The following is a 22,054-nucleotide window of genomic DNA, read 5'->3' on the forward strand; positions in this document are numbered from 1 at the left end:
TTTAGATCATCTTGTTCACACAACTGCTCTGTTCAAGGCTCTATCAGTGCTGTGGCAGTCATGGGGTCAAGAAGCAATATGAACGATTTGGGGAAACAAAAAAACGAAGGTTCGCATTATTGCGAAAAAGTCAATTTGTCCCTGTTTTCCGTCCTTCTGATGAGCTCACTGTACCTTTTTTCATTGTTTACCCGGGCCCTATTTTTTTGTAAACATCACGCGAATTAAGTAATTTACTAAGAAGTATCTAAGGTGATCGTCATGTGTGTCGATAACAGAAATAAAGCCTTTTAATTGATCCAAAAGCTTTTTTGTTTGAAGTCAGGGAAATCGGCTTTTTTTTTTCGTATCTAAGTCGATCCGAACTATCTTTTTTTATTTTAGTTTCTTCTTCTTCTTCTTTTAATTGAAACTGTTCCTTTATCTTAGACATACTGGCTTTATAATATGAAATATTTCATCACTTCTGCAGTGCTATTGTTATTATTCAATACGGCTGTTCCATCTGCTCAAGGTGCAGCTGTCAATCAAGGGAATTTGGCCCGTAAAGAATACCATAAGGGACTCTCCCGTAGTTTCGGTCCAGAAGTACCGTTTCGAGATTATGCTACTCTGAATCATCGTCAACGCCAAACCGATTACAGTGCTTTCACTATAACTGATCTACCGGAGGATATTGCTATCGCATTTGCTGAATCAGAATTGACATCCAGTGATTTCACTGTTCAGAGCTCCTACAAAACGGATTTAAACGGTGTGACTCATGTTTATCTACGTCAAAAGGTCAATGGATTGGAGGTGTTAAACGGTGACATCAATATCAATGTCGATCGCTTTGGCAATGTTATATCGTATGGTAATTCCTTTGCAAAAGGTGTCATCAATGTTGAAAAAGTAATGGATCCAACAGCCTATCATGATAAGCCCACCACACTATTTAAGGTTAGTATCACTCATTTTACCAGACTTATTCGTCGTTTCATCGTCCGATAACAAGAACATGTATAACCCTCTGACACCCTTTGTTATCTTTTTTCTTTTTTCGATCTATGACGGAATGCAATGAAAATCACAAAAATAAATAATACAGAAGTTCAAAAAGGGATTGCGTACAATTGTTTCAAATCCATTCGCTCAAGTGGTATTTGCTCCACAGAATCTATTTTTGGAGCAGCAAATAAACAATGCACAACAGCGAATGGAGAACACCCTTCGCTATAACAGTGATGAAATTGTTTACAACATTGTGAATCAAGAGAAAGAAGTCATTCATCCCACAGAAGCTGTCTTATCTCTTATGGCCTTTGTCAAGGACTCGCTTCCCGATCCTACAGTTTTGGATTCCGTCATGCCCGAGAATTTCGTGATGATCAATACTCTTAAAAGAAGCCACCAGGATGAAGACAACGGCCATCCTATTTCTTTCCAATACGAGAATGTACCTTTTGCTCAGTCGCCTGTTGAGGTGCGTCAAGCTTATATTCAAACTGAAAATGGAGACCTGCAATTGGTGTGGGATTTGCAATACGAGCTGCATGATAATTGGTACAACGGTCATGTGAATGCATACGATGGTACCATCGTAGCTTTGAATGATTGGGTATCCAGCGCATCAGCTTCGTATAATGTGATTCCCTTTGGCTATAACGATCCTAATGAAACTTTACAACAACTCCTGAAAAATCCCCATGATACATGGGCAAGTCCTGATGGCTGGCATGCTCAGGGTCTCCTAGCCAAAGGCGCGAAAACCTTCAATGTAACCATTGGTAATAATGCCTATACTCATACCAATCCGGATGGCGGAAATGAATGGCAGAAGAACTATCGTCCCGCTGGCCATGTGGACGAAGCAACCGGTGATGTTGTTTTTGACTATGTTGCCGATTTTGAGAAAGAAGAACCTATCGACTATGAAGACGCTGCTGTGACAAATCTCTTTTATTGGTGCAATACAGCACATGATTTCTTTCATCGCTATGGATTTGATGAAAAAGCAGGTAATTTTCAGCAAGATAACCTTGGACGTGGTCGAACGAATGACGATGGTGCTGGCGATGCTGTTATTGCCAATGCTCAAGATGGTTCAGGTAAGAGAGGAAAGAGAGAGAGAGAGAAAGAGAGACTTGGCAATGAAACAAATAACAAGTATCAGTTTGGCTCAAACCAAAATTTGTCCACACCCATGTAACAGGCCGTAATAATGCAAACTTTGCCACTCCTCCTGATGGCAAGCATGGCAAGATGCGTATGTATATTTGGGATCAAACCAAACCTATGCGCGATGGTGATTTTGAAAGTGGTATTGTTATTCATGAATACACCCATGGTGTCTCCATTCGCCTTACGGGTGGGCCAAAGAACTCGAATTGTCTTGGATGGGGCGAAGCAGGTGGCATGGGTGAAGGTTGGGGAGACTTTATTGCTACTGTTATTCGTATGCGTAAAGACTATACTCGCGATATTGACTTTGGCATGGGCAATTATGCTAACGGCGGTGAAGGAATTCGTAAATACAAATACTCTACTTCCAACGTCACCAATCCTAGCACCTATCGTATCATGGATCGCTTCGACTACTGGGGCGTCCACGCTAAGGGTGAAGTTTGGGCAGAAATGCTCTATGAAGTCTATTGGAATCTGGTGGATAGATTAGGCTTCACACCTGAATGGTTCCCACCCGTACCTGAAGACACATATAAGACGGCAATGGATGAAGACGATCTCAATAAAGTACGCACACATATTACATCCTATGGTAACACACTAGCTGTTCAACTCGTTATTGATGGCATGAAATTGCAACCATGCAATCCTACCTTCACCTCGGCTCGTGATGCTATCTTGGAAGCAGAAAGACAATTAACAGGTGGCCAGTACCATTGTGATATCTACCGTGCATTTGCTAAACGTGGCCTTGGACCAGGCGCCAAACTTGAACGAAAAGGTTGGATTGAACAACGTGTTGAGGATTATTCGCTCCCAGCCATTTGTCAAGAAGATTAGGCTCTAAGCAGCTATCTATTTCCGTCTTGCACTCTTTTATCTATCACAATACCCCCTTTGTTATACTTTTTTTTTTTTTTTCTTGCCATACCAATATTAGGTCCGCAAAGTACCTCACATACTACAATTCAATTGTCTTGTTTACGTTATTGATATTTATATACACAGTGAATGTCATTAGATATTTATAAAGCTAAATATTTTGATGTTTAGCATACGTTTAGTCTCAGTTTATTTAAGTTTACTAACAATAAAGGGAATGATCAAATACATGTCTTTCTACTGCATTCATTTTTTTTTCTTTATTTGTCTTTTCATGTTCGCGTAAGCTAAAAATCAGTAGGAGCTGCTGCGTTTAGAGGTGGTGATGATGGCATGCCCACACTTCCTCCCGTGTTGTTATTCGTATTGCTGGAAACAGAGGCCGGAGCCGGAGGAGGCGATGTCGAGGAAACATTGGCGGTAACTGATACAGTGGCGTAAGTCGGAAGACTGAAATAAGTTCCAACATCCGCAATGGCCGTTAACTCTGCAAGCATCGTCACTATATCGGTCGACACATAGATAGTCTCGGGCAAATGCGGCAATGATGAAGGGAACGACTGATCAGACAATCGGAAACAACGGTGAAAAAACGTTTTAGCTCATTTCAAAAGATAAGACGTGCTTCAAACATAATATTTACCTTTTCATCTTTGAATGATGAATGATATCTGAGAAAGATACCGCAGAGGACAAACCTTACAATAAAATAATATAAAAAATCATCTGACATAAATCTCTTGATATTCGTATCTATATGAAATTCAAGCAAAGAGTTTTCTTTAGAAGTTTCATTTCGCACCCACATGTGATAATTGATTTGACTACTACTAACCAACATTGCTGTCGACAAGGAGTTGGTCGCCAATCGTCTTTTCCATAGCAGATATTTTCCTAACACACTCGTCCCATTTCTGCTGGTCCAGGTTACCAATATCAGATATAGAACAAAATCCTAATACAGGCGTGTGCAAGAATAAGGTAAACAAGCTACCTATTTCGCATTTATCCTGAACAGATGAAGGATACTCAACGGGTGACATGAGACACATGACAGGTTGATCAAACACGTTAGGCATATTTCTAAATTGAGTACTTTTCTCACTATCGACAATTAAGAAAAGAGGCTTTCTGGTAAAGGGGATTAAATCCGCTGGATGTAAGCAATGCGCAGATGGAGGATGGATCGAGTGTTCCATGTTTCGTCCAGAGCCTATTGCGGTTGCCGTTGTCCCTGCTGTTGCTGCTGTGTTATTAATACTGTTACTGGTGGAAGTACTGCCACCCACATTATTATTTTGAGCAGAAGTGTTGTTATTTGTAATTACAGAAGAGGTAGCGTTCGAGTTGGAGCCAGCAGCTGAAGTACTGTTGTTATTATTGGTTGTTGTTGTTGTTGAAGAAGATGCAGTTCCTATGCCACCCGTTGTTGTGGAAGGCTGATTCGACGTTGGATTATTGGCTACTGTTCGCTCTGAGGCCGTAGATCCCTTATTTATTGTACGGGCACTTGTAAGCACACCACCTCTATAGCCTGGTATCACTTGTTCTGTATCATTTGAATAACCATCCGCTGACAAGTATAAGAATAAAGCAGAGTTATCATTGGTGTCTTTAAATGCTGTGGAGATGTAAACCATCAACTGACTAAGTGAAGGTCGATAGAGAAGATATTTATGGGGATTCGATCTTCGTACAGATTTTTCAGCAGCATTAGAAACATTGACTGCATTGCTACTGGAAAAAGCTGCTTTTGCGGTAGATGTATTAAACGCATCCTCTTTGCTACTTGTGGTTGTATCTTTTTTATTAGACGAAGCAGCATCTACTTTACTGGTAGTAGCAGCAACGGAAGGGTGTGAGGTAGACGGTTCTCTCTCAAGAGATTGAAGCATTCGGTACATATCCAACGTTAATTCTGAAAATTTGAGCTGTTTATCGTAATTCCCTACTAAAATAGCCTCTTGCAATTTCAGCTTTGGTATACCAGCGCCAATATTCCGCTCAGGGATAACAGCTGGTAGGCGATGCTCTATTTTCCCTGGAGTTCTATCAAGGTTGATAGGTACTAACTTTTTTTCTGCTTCTGTAAACGTAACTATTTCTTCCAAAACCAGTTGCCATTCCTTGGCATCTGGAGGTTTGAAGCATTTTGCATATTCCTCTATTAACCCTTCCAATTCGGCAATCAATTGACGAACATTCTCATCCTTATTCAATAAAAAGCATACAATGATGAACCGAGCGTAATATCTCATTTTCTTCACCATCAACGCGGAGCTATAGTATCAAAAGAGTATATAAGCGAACTGACAGATGATGTGTTCTATAGCTTTTTTTTTTAACCTTACTTTTTCACTTCCAATATATCCTTAAAATACTGTCTTTCATGAATGGCCTCATAAAATACATATGCCTCATGAAGATAATTTGTCTCGCTTGTTCTCAAACTATTGGAATATATCGAATGAGTTCACGTCTGACCCTTTCGATCGCGAATAAGTAGAGTTTTTCATTCGCTTACTAGTAATGATAATATAGTTGACCGATTTTACTTGCTATTTCACCTACTTCCCATCGTTTCAAGCCATAGTTGCTTTTATTCTCCAAGATAGAACGATGAGTCTGTTGAAACTTCCAGAGCTACATCAATCCTTCTTTTTGTCAGTCGTAGGCTTTTTTTATTCTACTTTTTTCAGCTCCATTCTCCCAACAAACCTTTGTGTAAACTTCAAAAGTTTTCTCAAAATACTAAAAGAATAGATGAACACCTTGATGACATTTACTTTAGAGTTAAAATAGCCATTGATACTTACAGGTCTCCATTGTCTATGGCTTCCTGTTGGAGGAAGATCTCTGTGAGAAGAATAAAGAAGAGTATACCCGCTTATTTAATCTTCAGATACCCAAATCGCTGTGCAAATTAGTAAGATATACCTCAACCCACTGAATAGACTTTGACTTTTCTCTAACAGATACTGAAATTCCTCGACAAGCTTTTGATTTCGAATGGCCTCATCGTCAGTCTCAGCGTTTGTTGCTGCTTCGCTCACCGTTGTAACGGGAACGCCGTTACCAGTAGTTGTCAAGTTACTTGTATTTCCCAGTGAGGTACTGGGGGCAGTGACAGATGTAGTTGCTTTAGCGTTGGAGACTGCTGTTGCCTCGTTTGAAACTATACTTTTTATTGACAAAGTAGAACACCGTCAATAAGGGAATGGCTATGAACTGTACTTTGAGAAATTCAAATTACCAGGAGATGCGGTAATGTTTGCTTTCTTTGGAGGAGCATTTGCTGAATGGAGAGCATTATTCGAGCCATCTTTGGCTGACATTGACGGGTTTGCGCTTTCCGCTGCTTGCATTGTCTTTTACAAGGAATAAACTCAAGGTATGAAAAAAAGAGCTTTGGAGAAGTTTCTTTTTTTCCAAATCGATTTATGCAACCAATTTTGAGGAATCGACACAGACGAAACAGCTGGAGATTTATGCGGCAAAAGAAAAATTATCAGGAACGGGAGAAAGGATTTGAATGTAAAAAGTTGATAATATTTTGAGCCTTTTTTTTTTGTCAATTGTAGACATATCAAATATTAACGACATGAGACTATATTAAGCATAAATGTTATCTTCATATTATATATAATTTCTATATACAGTGTGCATATAAAAGAGCGTATGTTATTATACGATAAGCAACTTTAAAGAAAGGAAAAGACAACAAGATTATCAATAGTAGATGAAAACTGATCAGGTTAAAGCGGTGCATGCGTAAAAAAGTAAAAAAGAATTAGACGAAACGAATGTGTGTGCGTTAGTGTGAGAAGGAACCATTTGGTTAATAATAGAATGCAATCTTCTGCGTAGTACGTGTGGAGCGGAGGGGAGGACAGATATTTCCTGCTACTTCTTCTTCGCATGAACGACAAGATGTTGAGAGAAAAGAAGCGTTGTCAGATGAGGAAAAAGATAAGACTGATGCATTTGTTGATGATAGGGATTGCTTTAAAAAATAAGGTGGAGGTCGTGATGCTGTTGATAGAGATGAAAGGGAAGTTGTCGACGTTGAAGAAGGAGAGGACACTTTCCTTAGTCTTTTATTATGAATGCTGTCCAAAGAACCATGAACACTACCAGCAGTTGTAGAAGCAGTAGATGTGCTCATTGAATAGGATAACGAAGGGCTTCGATGGTAGAATAATTGATAGATGGCTGCATTATTGTTTAGACTGTATGACTTTTGGCGAGAAGGACTGTGCATGACTAAAGATGACTGCTTCACATTGGGCTGTTGTAGAAAAGCGTAGTAAGGATGCTCCATATTCTTTGAGGCTTCTTTTGATTGACAAGAAATGGAACAGAACGGAACATTCTGAATAATATTTCAGCCATAAGTACGCATTAGCATCCACATATAACTGGTTGAAGGCAAAATAGATCGTTGTTTTCTTACATCATCCGAAAGTCTCTTTTCACAAAATAAACACAAGTTTAACTCCATAAGAATATCTCAAAATAGTAGAGCAAAGTTGACTCAATGTGGCAGCGGCTAATAATAGGAAACGAAAGTTCAAAAATCAAAGAAAGACAAATGAGAAGAAAAGCAGAAGAAAAGCAAAGGCTTGAAGGCTGTTTCCTTTGGTTGTGTGCATCTATTAAAGTTGATGGGAGGGTGAGAAGAATAATCAAGCAGAAACTTGTATTTACAATCTTAATCTTAACTTTTCTGTAGACTTGATGATTTCTGAGTGATACAAGGTAACTTTTTTTTCTTTGAGCATGAAGCGTTCAAAACCTGTTTTAACTATTATGCTTACTGTTTCATATTTTATACGTAGTTAGTGATGTAGAGACTGGCGTAAAGTTATTCAAAAGAAACGGTATATCATTGGCGAATGAAGCAATATCGCTTAATGTTCGCTCAAGCGTTTGCGTGCATAAGTGAACGCGAATAAGCGATCTTCTTCGCTTTGGCAACGTGACTCACAGATATGCTACAAGATATTAGTATCATTATTATTTTATTTTTTTTGAAACGTCCTAATTCCTTATTTGTTGCCTTTTGTAAGCATAAAGGATACATTTACTCAGTATTGTTCATATGTACTCCGAATTCGGTAAGTGCAATGCTTTTGCAACTCCAGTTACTGCATGTGACAACGTCTGCATACGTTACGCTAAGTGTGGGGAAGTTTAATGTTACGTATTACCCTATAGCGATGCATTTATGCGCTCGTTAACTTCTTGCGGACTAAAAATAGGCACATTGATTTCTGAAGTTGTATACAAGATATGCGCCAAAAGTGAACAATTCCAGTGCTTTCTAGACACACTCTATATCATGTAAATTGTCGCTTAGATCTGTTAAACTATAAATATAGCTGCAACCTTACAAATTTAAAAACAGTATTTCGCCAGCTAATGACTTGTATGTTTCTTCAAAGTTATCTGTCCAATTGTTCGAATGGAGATACGCATCCCTTAAAAAGAGTACGCCAACAGAGCAAAAAATAAAGGCGTATGATCGACTAGCTAGTGTATAGTCATCTCGATAAACAGATCCTTAGTATAATTTGTCACTTGTAGACATTGGATACTGAAATCAAAGCTATGCCTCTTTTAAAGAATCTAGACTGGCTTTTCACCCGTGATTCTAGGCCAGATCAATCTGATGTGCCCGTACCAGCTTTTTTCAACCATCAAAGTCAACTCTTATTTTATTGCAGATGAGAATCGCAGACACTCTTTATTATCATTGTTCAATCGACCAGAAACTATTTGCTCATAAGAACTGCTGCGATATCGGCCAGTTAAGTATAGTCTTCTTTTCCTTAATTTTTGAAAATTGCTGGTACTACACTGAGCACAGCAGAAATTATTGACTCTCAGTAGATGATTAAACGTTTCAAGTATTAGAGCACGGAATGATTCATTAAATGTGCTAATAAGTGTTAATAAAAGAGAAGAGCATTTGAAAAAGCGTCCTAACAGATAAAGATGTAATCAACGTAGCATACATAGTGACTAAAACTTAATACGGGTGCAAATACAGGTGCTTTAACAATGATCTGGCCGTATTCTTGAACTATCAAAATTAGTTAAGACGTCTGTTATGAGATGCATGAGCTTGTAATTTATGGATAGTGATTAATGATTAATAGAAAAGAGAGAGCTTCGGGTTCAGAACAATGCCATGTTGATCCATGCAAACAAATATTTTCTGTTATACGTTTGCCGAACGTGAAATTGGATAAAAACGACGTAGGGGATTGTTAATGATTCTCTTCTTGACGGTCTTGCCAAGCACTTTCGCCTCTTACTAAAAAGTAAAACCACTCAAGAAGGGAAAAGGGTATGCTGAAATTATGAGTGAATGAATTAACGTAGCGCTGTCTCCGCGTGATAGTAGTGGTATCGTTGTCGTTATGTAACGAGAAAGGTTTTGTTATATATTGATACTGGATTCCAAAGATGCCTACGCCAACATACTATTTACCGCCTACCCCATATATAGCTTAATGCCTGTGTACTAACTGATATCCTCTTATTTCCTTTTGATTTTGTTCATTTCAACATAGTTCCACATTCCGTGCAGTTTTAAGAACAATAAAACTTTTCATCTAATGTACGACTAACAACATCATTGCCAAATGGAGTTGGGCACAATCCTATATGCTTGAACTCAAACTTATTGATCGTAACACATTCTCAAAAACCTTTTCCTTTACAGCATTTATGATGCTTCAATATGTACGTATAATGCATTTATTACGTTTTAACAAGTTATACAAACTATTTGTTGGGTTGACCAAAGTTACAGTAATGAAATGAAAAAAAAATTGTCCAAGTTGCGAGAAACGGTGAAAAACTGGTAAGAACATTAGTATCCTGTCTGTCTAAAGTTCTCAAATCAATTATGTGGACTAAAAAAAAAAAAAAAAAAAAGGAATAATAATAAAAATAGAATAACAATTTCAAAATCAATTAAATATGTTGATCAATATGATTACAGATGTTAGCAGTGCGACACCTAAAGTTGCGAGAATAGGCCCAAGCGCGCCACGAATGGAAGTACCAGCATTATAGAAGCATAAAGGGCAGTAATTATCTATAACGCCACTGTTAGCCTTTGAACTATACTATATGATATACTAAGGATTTTTAACTTACTCAAAGTGGTGAAAGGATCGTATGTATCTACTGAATAAAGACCGATAGAAAGTGTTGTGCATGGGATCATCCAACCTGGGGAATAATTTACTGACAAGCCACGTTGATCATAAAGCTGTACTTTATAGTATCCCATCATCAAAGGTGTTTCTGTTGGCACAGATGCTAAATTCCATGTTGCTTCTGTAGCTGATCCGTTCAAGTTTGCTATAGTGTAAGTTACAGAGTTGGGTCCCACAGCATCCAACGTTAGATTAACAGGTCTCACACGTAATGCTGTATATCCCCACTTAAAGGTAACATTGGCGTTGGATTGAATTGGGTAAAGTGGGTACATGCTTTTGCTTTTCTTGGGTGTTTCGAAAGTGACAGCACCTGCATAAATAGTATTGCCAAAACTGGCGGACGTTGGAAGATTTGAAAAGGGTTCTTTATTGTCTGGGTAGCCACTATTGTATTCCTGATTGTCTGATGTTGCTGAGTCGGTTGGAGACAATAATGGGGAATCAGAACGTATCAACGAAGAAGTTGGTATGGTATTCGTAGGTAAGGCAGTCAAAATTGAAGACTCTGGTGCTGTCATCGTTGGTGTTGCTGTGGGTACTAGAGAACTCAGAGTCAGCATCTGTCGCCTTCGTAATTGATAGGCTATGCACCGTAGACGGTTTTTTTTTTAGAAATTCCTGTACTATTGCTTAAGTAGTTGATATACTTTGTTACAGCGCTTACATGGTCTTACAAGATCTGGTACACAGAATTACATGTTAGTATCACCAAAAAAGCTGTGGAGTTTGGTTATGCGATCTACCTGCATTAATTGACAAAACGGGCAACAAATACACACACAAAAATGCCCAAAGCTTTGCCAATCTTGACATATTGATTGCAAAGTAAATGAACGAAAAGGAAACGAAGGAAAAGCACAACCAGATAGAAAAGGACGAGGTTTTACTTCTATTTATCGGCCATTCAATTATGGAAGTCCTCTCGTCTACAGTCTTCGAGTCAAGACAAAGCTGCGATATAAATAAAAACTCGACGGAACGAACCAAATTTTTGAGACGTTTGAGTTGGAGTTTGAAGGCCGAACTACACCGAAATGGAGACGTTTACCTGTAAAAATCGAGCCAGTTTTGTTCTGGCGATAATAGGAAAAAGATGAAGAAGTTGTATCTCCAAATAGAAGTGCTGTTTTTGCTGTATTGACATCGCGGTTCCATAGTATCTTACGAGTTTTGCAAACAAAATACTGCTGTCAAATGCTTCTAATGTATTTGAACGACCAAATGGGTTCTTTTTAACATGATTCCTATGCGTTTCTTTAACACATCTAATTTTCTGTATGATGAAACTGAAAAGGGCTAAAACTTACAAAAGATGCGAACTAAGGAAAAGAAGGGATCTTTTTTTGATCTTTTTCCCGTGTAAAAGAATCTCTTTCATTATGGTATATAATTTTGACAATGAAAACGCAAGAAAACTGTTATTGTAAGACACGGCTTAAGCATTGTAAATCTTTACTCTGTCTGAAAAACATCAGGAGTTTGTCTAAACGTAAATAAAAGAAATCTGTATTTCAGCAGCCTTTTGAGAACTCTAAGCATGTTAATTTTAATTTTGACTATTATGGTAATTGCAGAGAACGTAAACTAGAAGGTACCACGATCTGTAAACGCTATCGAAATTTTTATAACGTAAAAGTACGACTCTTTGCGAAAGAGTCGTTAAATGGGAAGAATTATGAGATCAAGTTCCCATTGGTTCAAAGCCAAAGCATTATCAGCAACATAATCCACGACCTTTACAGTGAAAAAGTCAAAACAACAGTAATAAGCAAAAGCGATAGTGCGTTTATTCAATCGATATTTGTAGATCAGGCACAAGCTTTTGATACTGCTTTATTCGAAATTGGTGAAATATATAACCACTGAAGGACTGTGTTTTTTTTCTAAAATTGAGTAAGAAAATTCGTCTAAATTTAGAAACGCTTGGTTCCAAAAAAGAAAAGAATCTGCTTTTTTGCAAAGGTTCGTTTTGAAAGGTGATTCTAAGAGGTCTTTGAAATCTAAATAATCTGACTTATTCATTAAGCTGGAAAATACAATACTCGAAAACTTACATAGTGCCCGTACACAGCTACTCTAGTTTACATATATTATCGTATCTGATACAAAATGAATTGCAAAATAAATGCTTTATATCAACGCCTGAATTCAAGTTAGTCAGATTTACCGGCATAAACGAACTTTCTATTTCTGGAGAACACGAGGGTATCTAACTATATGGTCATTTAATCAACCACAGTTGCCGATTATAACACTTAAGCAAATCGCTCGTCATTTGACAAAAGTGTTTCCACGCGACCATTCGGCGTAGCTTACAATTTCAATTCTTGAGCTAATTGCATACTACCTTTCAAGTCCAAAAGGTTTGATTTAAAACTGGTAATATTGATTTGAAAAGAGTGTATACGTGTCCCTTTATTCGATATTCATGTCTTTAACTATGGCAAGATAGTTCAGATTGGCCCTTAAACAATTGATAATCCTATCGAAATCTCATGTCGTTTTCTCTGTTGATTCAATACATATGGTCTTGTTTTAATACGTGGTTTACCAATGTGCTGTATTCCTTTTTCCTACATTATTTCATCAGCAATAAAAAATAATATACCATCATGTTAATATAGCTTGTTGCAATTGTAGATGTCTAAACACTCATACTACGATTAAAAATTGACAACTGTCACTTCTGTATAGAAGACGAACTTGGGAAAGAAGTTGAACCGAAATCAGGCTATAGCTTATCGTACTTTGCATTCTATCGGTTTCCAGAATTTGCGACTAAGTTTATTGTTGGTAATCAATTATTCACTGTTTTGATGTTGTATGTAAGTATTTATTTTATCGTTTAAGGACAAGTGCCCCCTCCAGGGTAGGCGCTTTATGTGTGAAGAAGATATTTACAAGAAAAGTGTACGAAAATGCTGTTCAAATTGAATTGCAGTAACCGAAGACTGGAAGTTTATTCCATAGACAATTGTGAGCTGAACGCCAACGCAACCGTAGCAGCCATTTTACGTCTCTCATCATCAGTCATCTGTTTTCCTTGTTCTATGGAAAAATGCGTTAACTCTGTTCCTTTACAACCCTGATCTATGAATTTTTTACCTCGCATTGCCTGCATGAGCTTAAATGTTTTCTCCAATCCATCTTCCTCCTCCATACTTGTCCATAATTTCTTTCTCATATCATCAATGTCTTTTGATGATGGCATTTCTTTTCGATTAGAAAGAGATTATTAGTAAATGCAGATGGACTACCTTGATGAGGGGCTTTGAATAAGTGGTCTTTTACCAAAATCATTGTTGTCTTCATTGAGTTCTCCCAACGCATCATCTGAAGTAGTGTCCGTCTGCTCGCTCGCCATACTTAGACTTCCGAGAACACCCGCTAAACCGCTTATATCTATACCATCTACTCCTTCAGCACTCTCGCCATCACGGTCTTTCCGACCTTCCCAAAAATTGGTTTGAAGAATATCCACGACTAAGTCTACGCCTACTTTATCCATTGGTATATCTGATTTCTCATCCATATCAACAAAATCAAATTGATGGGCGGTGCACCAATCGATGATCTCAGCATACTGTTTACCACTCAATGGTATTTCCGACGTGGTGCCGATGCATACGCGAATCTCTGGTCGAGCTTGTTCAATAAATGGTACCCATTCCTTTACAGTATCAAAGGTATCGACCTGAAAGCGGACAAGCATAAGAGAGATCATTAAAAAAACCAGCCAGCATTTGTGTGTCTCTCAAAGCGGGGTACCTTATCCTTCTCAAAGATAAAAACAAAGGCATCGATCACTTTGCTAAGCGCTTCATTTTCCTCACAATAGGCTTTTATCGTCTCCTTTTCGACTTTCGGATCTATTTCATCTAGCCAGAAGTCGACTTTTGCATTATAATATTTGGTGCTTATGTCGTAGGGAATTTTTACACCTACTATCTCGCCGTTTGTTTCTGCTAATCTGTTACTAACAAGCTTTTCAGGAAAGTCATTTTTCGTATGTTTGAAAATGTCTAAAAGTTGCGCAATGTGCTATGTCAGTTTCTCAAAAAAAAACAAAAAAAAACTGTGCGTTCAGATGGAGAATAGTGAAAGAGCAATTTCAACCTTTGACAAGTCTTAAAGTGCTGCCATTAGGTCTGCTTGTGACGAAGATTTTATTTTTCAACATTGGGCGTTTTGCTTGCTTGGAGAGGGAAGTAGTTTTGAGTTTGGGCAAGAGGGAAAACTTTCCTCTTTCCTGCGACTTTTTTTTACTGTTTAATGATTTCTGGCCATTTTTCTGCGGCGGTTTACAATTTGATCTTTCCGCTGCCACACCCGTTCAGATCACCCAATGTCAAAAATTCCAGCCAACATTGAAGAGCTTCGAAGATTGAAGAAGCTTAAGAAAGCAGAACAGAAACTGAAAAGCACACAGGGACAACAAAAACACACACAGCAGGTAGAGCCAAAAGTCCTTCGACGTGAATTCGTTGATGTACCTACGAAGCTTGAGCCGGAGTCTCACAAAAGATCACGGAAGATCTGCGTCATGACGTTCAATGTAAGTAAGGGATAAGGCCTTTGACCCTGTTCATTCCCAAGATGCTCATGGATGCTTCTGCCTTTAGGTGCTGGCACAACTGTTAATCAAAAGAGAACTATTTTCAGACAAAGAGAATGTTATTAAATGGGTAAATACGAAAGGCTTCTAGTATATCTTTAGACTCCTTCATCTAGCACCAGCCGATCCTTCTCAACCGATTTCACACTATCACTGTAGAAACCTCGGCGAAAAATGATCATCGATGAAATCCGTCTATACAGTCCTGATATTCTTGCACTTCAAGAGTTGGACAACTATGACACTTTTTACCAACAAGAGCTGATTCAGATGGGATACAACGTGGAATACTGTCATCACCCCACAAAAAAACATGGATGCGCCATAGCCTTCAAGGAACACGTATTCAAGATGGTAGATTACGAAACAATTGACTACGGAACGGACCATCTATCTTTACCGTCATACGGAACAGGAAATATCGCCCAGCTCATTGCACTACAATACAAGAATGACCCGATTGGGTTCATTGTAGGCAATACACATTTATATTGGAGGCCGATCGCTGGATATGAACGAGCAAGGCAATCCATTATTTATTCCAACACATTATTGGAGTTTTATGATCGGATAAGTAACGATAGCAGCAACGTGAATAAAGATAGGAAGTGGATACCTTTCTTATTTGGCGATTTCAATACGACACCGGACGAACCAGCTCATGCCATTTTACTCAACCGTCAGCTTACGGAGGAACAATATAAAGAACTCCAGGAATCCTACAGCGCTATACCAGAGGACATAGACAAGACAAAGCTTGATTCGATAGATGTCTTGCTAGAGAAGTACAGGCCTATGGCATGGAAAAGTATGTATAACAGTTCGCATGGCGCGTTGAGCCTGGCTGATGAAGGACTGAATGGTGAACCCAAATATACAAATTATGCACCTGTCTATAAAGGGTGTCTTGATTATCTGTTTTACGACATGGCATCGGATATAATCATCCAAAGTATCCTGTCTTTACCAAAAGAAGAGTCGCTCCAACCTTCTCTTCCTAATAAAAACTTTGGCAGCGATCATTTGTGTTTGACTGCAATGATTGAATTTTAAACAGCCCTCCTCCTTATTTTATACCTGAAAGAAGGTTGAATGAGCCTATTCCACCAAACACAATAAATAAAAAAATAGGAAAAAAACCAACAAGCAAAACAAGCAATCAGCATTCTGCATCGAAAGATAAGAGCGCGTTACAGTTTTGTCAACGTTTACACGTCTTGGTTATAACATTAAGAATACAAACGAAGCAGTAAAATTGCAACGTTACTTTTTCATTCAAATCATTGCCTATTTTATTCAGCAAATATCGATAAAGTGTGATTTCTAGAGCGTTACTTCTTTCCCAACTGTTGTATTTTTTTTTTTTTTCTTCAGCATCTTGCTTCTTCACTTTTTGAATCAGAAGTGAAGGCACCTTCCTGCGGGGCAGCAGTCATCGGCTCTGTAGATGAGGCTTTTGTTCTTTTGAACAGGGTGAGCCATCCGAAGAAACATGTGAACAAGGATTGACTTATAGATCGCTCTTTCTCTCCTTTTGATTTTGATGCACCTTTGTTGCTTGAACCCTCTTCTTTATTAGTTGAAGCTATGACGACAACGCTCCTAGATCATTCATCATGTACGCGTTAAGCCAAAACTTTGCGGAAGAATGTTCCATGAAGCAACTAGAAATAAATGACTTACTGTTTCTTATCTATTCGTTGACGTAGCTTCTCCTCCTTCTCGGCCAGCATAGCTATTAAAGCACCACCAATACTTCCACCATCCGTGGCTACTTCAAGTTGGATTCTTTGCCCTATTTCCTCACCAAACCATTCCGTCAAAGCCTGGTGGATTCGATCATGCATTGTTGGATACTTTTCGTAGGTAGAGCCATTGACACCGATAACAATAGGTTTCTGGTCAGTTCGGGGACCCAACAGGTCTTCTTGTTGCTGCTCGATAAGGGAGGCGACAGCAGCGGCAGCTAATCTAGCTGCACGGTTAGATACGATTTGACACAGGTCTGTCAGCAAGCGGAGGTCATTTTCAGAGGGTACGTAGGCCTCGGTAAAATGAAACAATGGATTGAAATGCTGCAATCGAACCTCCAAAGTCTCGTTCATGAAACTGTCTCCATAGTGAAGAAGAGAGGCAAAGAAAAAGTAGGTTCGTTCATTGTCTTTTTGTGAAGAAAAATACTTGATCCTTCTTACCTTTCGATCAGACTGAGTACTGAAGTATCGAATTCCATCGGAATAGCAAACTCTTGAGGACGATAGCCATTGAACAATAGATTTTTGTCGATTAAATCTAACGCAGCCAACCTGACGAGTTCACCCATACAACCACCAGACATCATCTTTTCATACAGCTGAAACTTGGGCTGAGAATGCTGAGCATCCAACATCTTATCATACCGATTCAAGGGCAAGTAATCTTCGCTTCCAAAGATATCGATTTCAGTGTTCACAAGCATCATCTGTTGTGATGGCTGTGTATGAGCCTTCTGTTGCTGCTGTAATTTGACGATGCGGGATACCTTTTCAGGATAGGCTGCATTGACACCAGTACCGTAAATAAATCCAATTCGAGTGCTTGGGTTTGTGTAAGCGTGTGCTACCAGCGTACCCACTGTATCATTCAACAATGCTCTGACTTGCACTCGAAGACCCTGTAGAACAAAAAAAGGGCATTCCATTGAAAAAGCCAGTGGGTTTCCTGTTCTTTCAAAAAAGGGAAAAATGTCACGTTGTAGATGTTTTTTTGTTTTTTTTTACCTTGCGTTCGAATGCTTCCTGAAATAAAGTAAACAGATCAAGTCCTTCAATCCCATCAATAGTGAAGCCCTTTCCCATCCGCAGTATCTTACCCGTGGATATGGACGTTTGACTATAGATGTTTTGATAATAAAAAAAAACCGCCCCCTCCAGAATAGGAGGATGGACAAGAAGGGTGAGAATGAAAGTTTTACGTATTGAAATGGACGAAAAGGCAATTATCGATTTTCATCAAACTATACTCTATTGGAAAACTCCAGCAAACACCTAACGATAAGGGCTCTGAAGTGGATGAAGCTGCTGCTGATATCATTGTCAGTAACTCGTCAATAGCATCTACAATCCAGTCAAAGAAGGCTACTGCTCCACTGGTACGTAGAGGATCGTTGGGTGCAATGTGTCGTTTTAATTCTGTCACTTTGACGTTACTTCTCTTAGCCTGTCGTCTATCACTGTCGTTGCTGATGGCTGCTTCTTGCTGCTGTGGGTTGGATGGAGGGTTGTTACCCAACAGCTCAACGGCACATACACGAAGCGTACTTCCGCCCAAATCCAATGCAAGGTAAGTGCCCTTTTCATCACCGGTGGGTAAGGCTGTGACGTAGGATGGGATCATGGTGGCTAGACCTGAAGCAGATGCTGTATTTAAGCCCATTGCATATTCTGATTTGAAACCATCGACAATGGCCTTGAACGTTGGTTGATCTAGTGCAAATTCCTTTCTGATACTCTCCATCCTCTACAGTATTATTGGGTCAGTGTTTGATTCTGCGGGATGACTATTCCAGTAGGCGAGAGAGAGAGAGAGAAAGAGAGAGAGAGAGAGAAACAGAGAAAGCTTACTGCAAAAAAAAGCTAAAAGAAAGGAAAGAAAATAGAGACGAGCACCCACGCACATACACACATATATACACATACAGTTTAGTAGAGAGGTATTGTATGGCCTGGTTGCTTTTTCTGTATCACTGTAGATGCACGCTGTTTCCCTGATGAGACCCTGAACTTTTTTTTTTGTATCTCGCTTATGTGTAAGTTTAGTCCAATCAACATCGGCTGATCTTAGTCCATGAGAAAAATACAGCCTTGCCTGTTTTTGAGTTTGAAAAAAAAAAAAGAAAACCCCCCAAAAGAAACATTCCCTTATCTCGTTCAGTGGATGCATTTTTTGAAAGTGTGTAACGCAAGCACCCTTTTGCGTTTACACAAGGGACTTTGGACCTCCATGAGAACCTTTTTGTCTATAGTACAGAGAAAAGAACCATGTGTTTGCTAAATATAAATACATAAGGTTTATTTTTTTTTGTAAAGCTTTACAAAAACAATACTATGACAGGGTTCGGAAAAATGGGTTTATCTTGTATCAAAAAAAAAGAGCGGTAAGGGAAAAATATGAAACTACAGCATATGTAACAAAAAGAGGTAAAAAAAAGACATTATAAAAAATGAAAGATGAGTAAGGAAATGGTTTGGTTTGAAGCGACCCGCTTATTCATCATAAGGACCGTTCAAAGGAGTTTGGGATCTGGAGCTACCAGTGACCTTCTTGAGTTGCTTGACACCACCTTGAAGGGACAAGTTTTCGGGACCAATCAAGCTTTGGTGAACGTGTTCAATGGACTTGAAGTACTTGACAGTCTGACAAAAAAGAAAAAAAGAAAGAAAAAGTTAGGTAAGCTTTTCACTATGACTATGAAAGCAACACAAGGCAAACTGTCTTAGCGATAGGTACCTTAACGTGCAATTCGAGGGTAGCATCTTCGTCACACACAATCAAACCCTTAGGGTGCATTTGGATAGCAGAGACGGTCCACATGTGGTTAACACCGCCTTCGATACAGTTAGCCAAAGCAATAGCCTATTAGAAATGGGTAATAGAAAAAAAAAAGGTTTGTTTGTGTAAGTCATGCGTTGGTTACATAATCTGATCCATATCAAGTCATTGGTAATCCATCTTTTTACCTTGTGGGCACCAGTGATGATGACAAGGACTTCACGAGCATCCATGACAGTACTATATAAGTTGAAAGAAAATAAGAGTCACGTCAATGCCCAAATTTCTCTTTTGGAATTTTTTTTTCCCAAATACCCATATTTTCTATTCTGCCACCCCCCTCCCTTTCCATGTAGAAAGGAAAGGGAAAAAAAAAAGAAATGAAACTTACGCAACACCAACAGTCAAAGCAAGCTTGGGAACCTTGGTAACATCACCATCGAAGAAACGAGCATTAGCAATGATGGTTTCATAAGCCAAGGTCTTGACACGGGTACGAGAGGTCAAAGAGGATCCGGGTTCATTGAAGGCAATGTGACCATCAGGACCGATACCGCCCAAGAAGAGTTCAATACCACCAACACGAGCAATTTCAGCTTCGTACTTCTTGCATTCTTCATCCAAATCAGGAGCATTACCATCTAAGATGTGGACGTTTTCAGGCTTGATGTTGACGTGCATGAAGAGGTTCTTCCACATGAAAGTGTGATAAGATTCGGGATGGTCACGAGGCAAACCAACGTATTCGTCCATGTTGAAGGTAACGATGTGTTCGAAACTGATTTCACCAGCCTTGTATAATTCGACAAGACGCTTGTAAACGCTGACGGGAGAAGAACCGGTGGGAAGACCGATGACGAAAGGACGTTCAGCAGTAGGGTTGAATTGCTTGACACGCTCCTTGATGTAGTTAGCTAATCATCGACAAGAGAAACAGTCAGCAATCGTTTCACGCTTTCTTTTACAAGCTTACATAAAGTTCAATTGAACTTACCAACATATTCAGTTACTTCATCATAATCGTCACGAATAACCAATCTCATTGTAGTAGTATAGAAATATATATAAAAAGATAAGGAAGAAAAATCCAAAAAAAAAAAAAGAAAAAAGAGAAAACAGGCCTGAGGATAGGGAAAAAGTTTACATATTTTATAGCTTGATTTTTCATTACCCGAGTTTCGACACTTGAATATATGAGACAGACCATATGACCAATTAAATAGCAGTTTATCCTTGTTTCTGGGTGGGCACGGGGAAGCGGACTTTTGCGTTGGAAAAGGTAAATCCATTCTTTCGTTCAGGGTCTAATATGCACACAAAAATATAAATAACGACACTATTTTGCAACAGTATGTCTTTTGACATAGCTAACAAAGGGAATTTTTGCTTTCCTTTCTTGACGTATCACTTTTTATTGATAGGCTGTTTCTTGGAGGCTGACATGTATTGATGAGGGAAAGTAATGAAAAGAAAAAATAGAACTAACTCTCTGTAGACAAACGGATGAGCGATCATTACATAACAAATTTCAAAAAAGAGGGTCTCGGATAGAGGAAACGCAAAAAAAAATTTTTTTCATTTGAAACGCAATGATTTCATAATCAGGGAGGTGATTGGTTTATTTGATTACATAAATAAAAATAGGACCCTTTTTTTTGACTAAAATGCTTTTCAGCGGGACTTTTTTTTTTTTTTTCTATTACGATTTTTTCCATTTTTTTCAATCAAAGTTACCGGCTCACTAGCTTCTACTGAAAACTGAACCCTGTTTGAATGGACCCTCTCATCCTTTCCACTAAGAATAAGGCGGTATTAGCTAAATTACGCCAAGTTTCAAAAACTGTACATGCCTTTTTCCTTTTTTCTATGGCGGTCTGCATGCATTCTGATTCGTTCAATGGCGTCCTTTTAAACGTAGAAACAAGTTCATCAGGGCATAAAATCCGAAAAAAATCCCCTTTTTCTAACGTTTTTGTGGATAGCAATCGTGTGAGGTTTCTGTGTGACCTAAAGGAAAAATGATTTTCAGCTTGTTTGGAGGAGTTTCTTCTGGAATTCAACCGATAAAAAGAGCCACGGGGGCAGACGTTAGAAACTGTGGTGAGGGAAAAGCCCACATTGCTTTGTCACATAACAAAATACTGAGAATGGGCTTTCTTTGAAGGCCCTCTTTTGCACCTGCCTATTTGGCTTGTTGGATGATGTGTTTTCTAATGTAACCGTCACTGTCGACAATACCGCATACGGATGTTTTTCTTTCTTTTCACGTATACATAGACTTTACGCACTTGTAGAGCAACCATCACTTGTTACTCTTTGTTAACTGCTTGCTTCAAACGGTCGATGGGAGGACACATCATAAAGGTCAAACTATTCTAAGCCTGCTTACTTTTTTTATTTTATTGCGAAAGAAAAGGAGGTCAGAATATAAACACTGCCCTTCTCCTTCAGTATGCATCAAATGGTCGTATCAGCGTCTCGACACCTGAAATAAACGTAGGCCTACTGCTCTATTGAAACTACCTTATCAGCATGAGCTAATTTTGACAAGCAGCTGTATCTTATACATCGGAACTGTCACATCCTGTTGGCGGCAAAATGTTCATTTCCTTTTTTCAACCCGTCA

The 22,054-nt window shown here is 38.8% G+C and overlaps 10 protein-coding genes across 10 annotated transcripts; 3 read left to right on the forward strand and 7 right to left on the reverse strand.

Annotated features, from left to right (window-relative positions):
- Nucleotides 1-360: 360 nt before the first annotated feature.
- Nucleotides 361-3,178, forward strand: BDF20DRAFT_870177 (Fungalysin metallopeptidase-domain-containing protein). The gene is made up of 3 exons (XM_053081037.1): nucleotides 361-942; nucleotides 1,091-2,090; nucleotides 2,195-3,178. Exons 1-3 carry the CDS (start codon nucleotides 448-450, stop codon nucleotides 3,004-3,006), a joined length of 2,307 nt encoding a protein of 768 aa, XP_052936479.1. The 5' UTR covers nucleotides 361-447; the 3' UTR covers nucleotides 3,007-3,178.
- BDF20DRAFT_870179 (uncharacterized protein) lies at nucleotides 3,179-5,422 on the reverse strand. The gene is made up of 3 exons (XM_053081038.1): nucleotides 3,884-5,422; nucleotides 3,692-3,801; nucleotides 3,179-3,608 (listed from the first exon to the last, which is right to left on the reverse strand). Exons 1-3 carry the CDS (start codon nucleotides 5,316-5,318, stop codon nucleotides 3,336-3,338), a joined length of 1,818 nt encoding a protein of 605 aa, XP_052936480.1. The 5' UTR covers nucleotides 5,319-5,422; the 3' UTR covers nucleotides 3,179-3,335.
- Nucleotides 5,423-5,472: 50 nt separating this feature from the next.
- BDF20DRAFT_515409 (uncharacterized protein) lies at nucleotides 5,473-6,649 on the reverse strand. The gene is made up of 5 exons (XM_053075641.1): nucleotides 6,302-6,649; nucleotides 5,986-6,223; nucleotides 5,767-5,904; nucleotides 5,573-5,691; nucleotides 5,473-5,498 (listed from the first exon to the last, which is right to left on the reverse strand). The coding sequence occupies exons 1-4, from the start codon at nucleotides 6,411-6,413 to the stop codon at nucleotides 5,631-5,633; spliced, it is 549 nt and encodes a 182-aa protein (XP_052936481.1). The 5' UTR covers nucleotides 6,414-6,649; the 3' UTR covers nucleotides 5,473-5,498; nucleotides 5,573-5,630.
- A 237-nt stretch (nucleotides 6,650-6,886) lies between these two features.
- BDF20DRAFT_913099 (uncharacterized protein) lies at nucleotides 6,887-7,369 on the reverse strand (the record flags this gene model as incomplete). Its single annotated transcript, XM_053084028.1, has 1 exon — nucleotides 6,887-7,369. The coding sequence occupies one exon, from the start codon at nucleotides 7,367-7,369 to the stop codon at nucleotides 6,887-6,889; it is 483 nt and encodes a 160-aa protein (XP_052936482.1).
- Nucleotides 7,370-9,298: 1,929 nt separating this feature from the next.
- Nucleotides 9,299-9,992, forward strand: BDF20DRAFT_870199 (uncharacterized protein). The gene is made up of 2 exons (XM_053081039.1): nucleotides 9,299-9,400; nucleotides 9,627-9,992. Exon 2 carries the CDS (start codon nucleotides 9,721-9,723, stop codon nucleotides 9,877-9,879), a length of 159 nt encoding a protein of 52 aa, XP_052936483.1. The 5' UTR covers nucleotides 9,299-9,400; nucleotides 9,627-9,720; the 3' UTR covers nucleotides 9,880-9,992.
- Nucleotides 9,993-10,028: 36 nt separating this feature from the next.
- On the reverse strand, nucleotides 10,029-10,801 carry BDF20DRAFT_819080 (uncharacterized protein; the record flags this gene model as incomplete). Its single annotated transcript, XM_053077426.1, has 2 exons — nucleotides 10,029-10,156; nucleotides 10,219-10,801. 2 exons carry the CDS (start codon nucleotides 10,799-10,801, stop codon nucleotides 10,029-10,031), a joined length of 711 nt encoding a protein of 236 aa, XP_052936484.1.
- A 2,267-nt stretch (nucleotides 10,802-13,068) lies between these two features.
- On the reverse strand, nucleotides 13,069-14,422 carry BDF20DRAFT_870226 (uncharacterized protein). The gene is made up of 5 exons (XM_053081040.1): nucleotides 14,277-14,422; nucleotides 14,123-14,208; nucleotides 13,575-14,048; nucleotides 13,389-13,496; nucleotides 13,069-13,331 (listed from the first exon to the last, which is right to left on the reverse strand). The coding sequence occupies exons 3-5, from the start codon at nucleotides 14,005-14,007 to the stop codon at nucleotides 13,243-13,245; spliced, it is 630 nt and encodes a 209-aa protein (XP_052936485.1). The 5' UTR covers nucleotides 14,008-14,048; nucleotides 14,123-14,208; nucleotides 14,277-14,422; the 3' UTR covers nucleotides 13,069-13,242.
- Nucleotides 14,423-14,628: 206 nt separating this feature from the next.
- On the forward strand, nucleotides 14,629-15,951 carry BDF20DRAFT_835545 (Endonuclease/exonuclease/phosphatase; the record flags this gene model as incomplete). The annotated part of the gene is made up of 3 exons (XM_053078848.1): nucleotides 14,629-14,838; nucleotides 14,906-14,968; nucleotides 15,058-15,951. 3 exons carry the CDS (start codon nucleotides 14,629-14,631, stop codon nucleotides 15,949-15,951), a joined length of 1,167 nt encoding a protein of 388 aa, XP_052936486.1.
- A 278-nt stretch (nucleotides 15,952-16,229) lies between these two features.
- Nucleotides 16,230-18,393, reverse strand: BDF20DRAFT_974593 (uncharacterized protein; the record flags this gene model as incomplete). Its single annotated transcript, XM_053085058.1, has 6 exons — nucleotides 16,230-16,516; nucleotides 16,608-17,007; nucleotides 17,094-17,551; nucleotides 17,658-17,769; nucleotides 17,900-18,103; nucleotides 18,170-18,393. 6 exons carry the CDS (start codon nucleotides 18,391-18,393, stop codon nucleotides 16,484-16,486), a joined length of 1,431 nt encoding a protein of 476 aa, XP_052936487.1. The 3' UTR covers nucleotides 16,230-16,483.
- A 335-nt stretch (nucleotides 18,394-18,728) lies between these two features.
- Nucleotides 18,729-20,561, reverse strand: BDF20DRAFT_974594 (glucosamine-6-phosphate isomerase). The gene is made up of 5 exons (XM_053085059.1): nucleotides 20,423-20,561; nucleotides 19,820-20,342; nucleotides 19,617-19,668; nucleotides 19,387-19,512; nucleotides 18,729-19,292 (listed from the first exon to the last, which is right to left on the reverse strand). The coding sequence occupies exons 1-5, from the start codon at nucleotides 20,469-20,471 to the stop codon at nucleotides 19,143-19,145; spliced, it is 900 nt and encodes a 299-aa protein (XP_052936488.1). The 5' UTR covers nucleotides 20,472-20,561; the 3' UTR covers nucleotides 18,729-19,142.
- Nucleotides 20,562-22,054: the final 1,493 nt, after the last annotated feature.

This window comes from Mycotypha africana, assembly GCF_025528875.1.
Source record: "Mycotypha africana strain NRRL 2978 chromosome Unknown BDF20scaffold_5, whole genome shotgun sequence".
In the NCBI taxonomy this organism is placed as follows: domain Eukaryota; kingdom Fungi; phylum Mucoromycota; class Mucoromycetes; order Mucorales; family Mycotyphaceae; genus Mycotypha; species Mycotypha africana.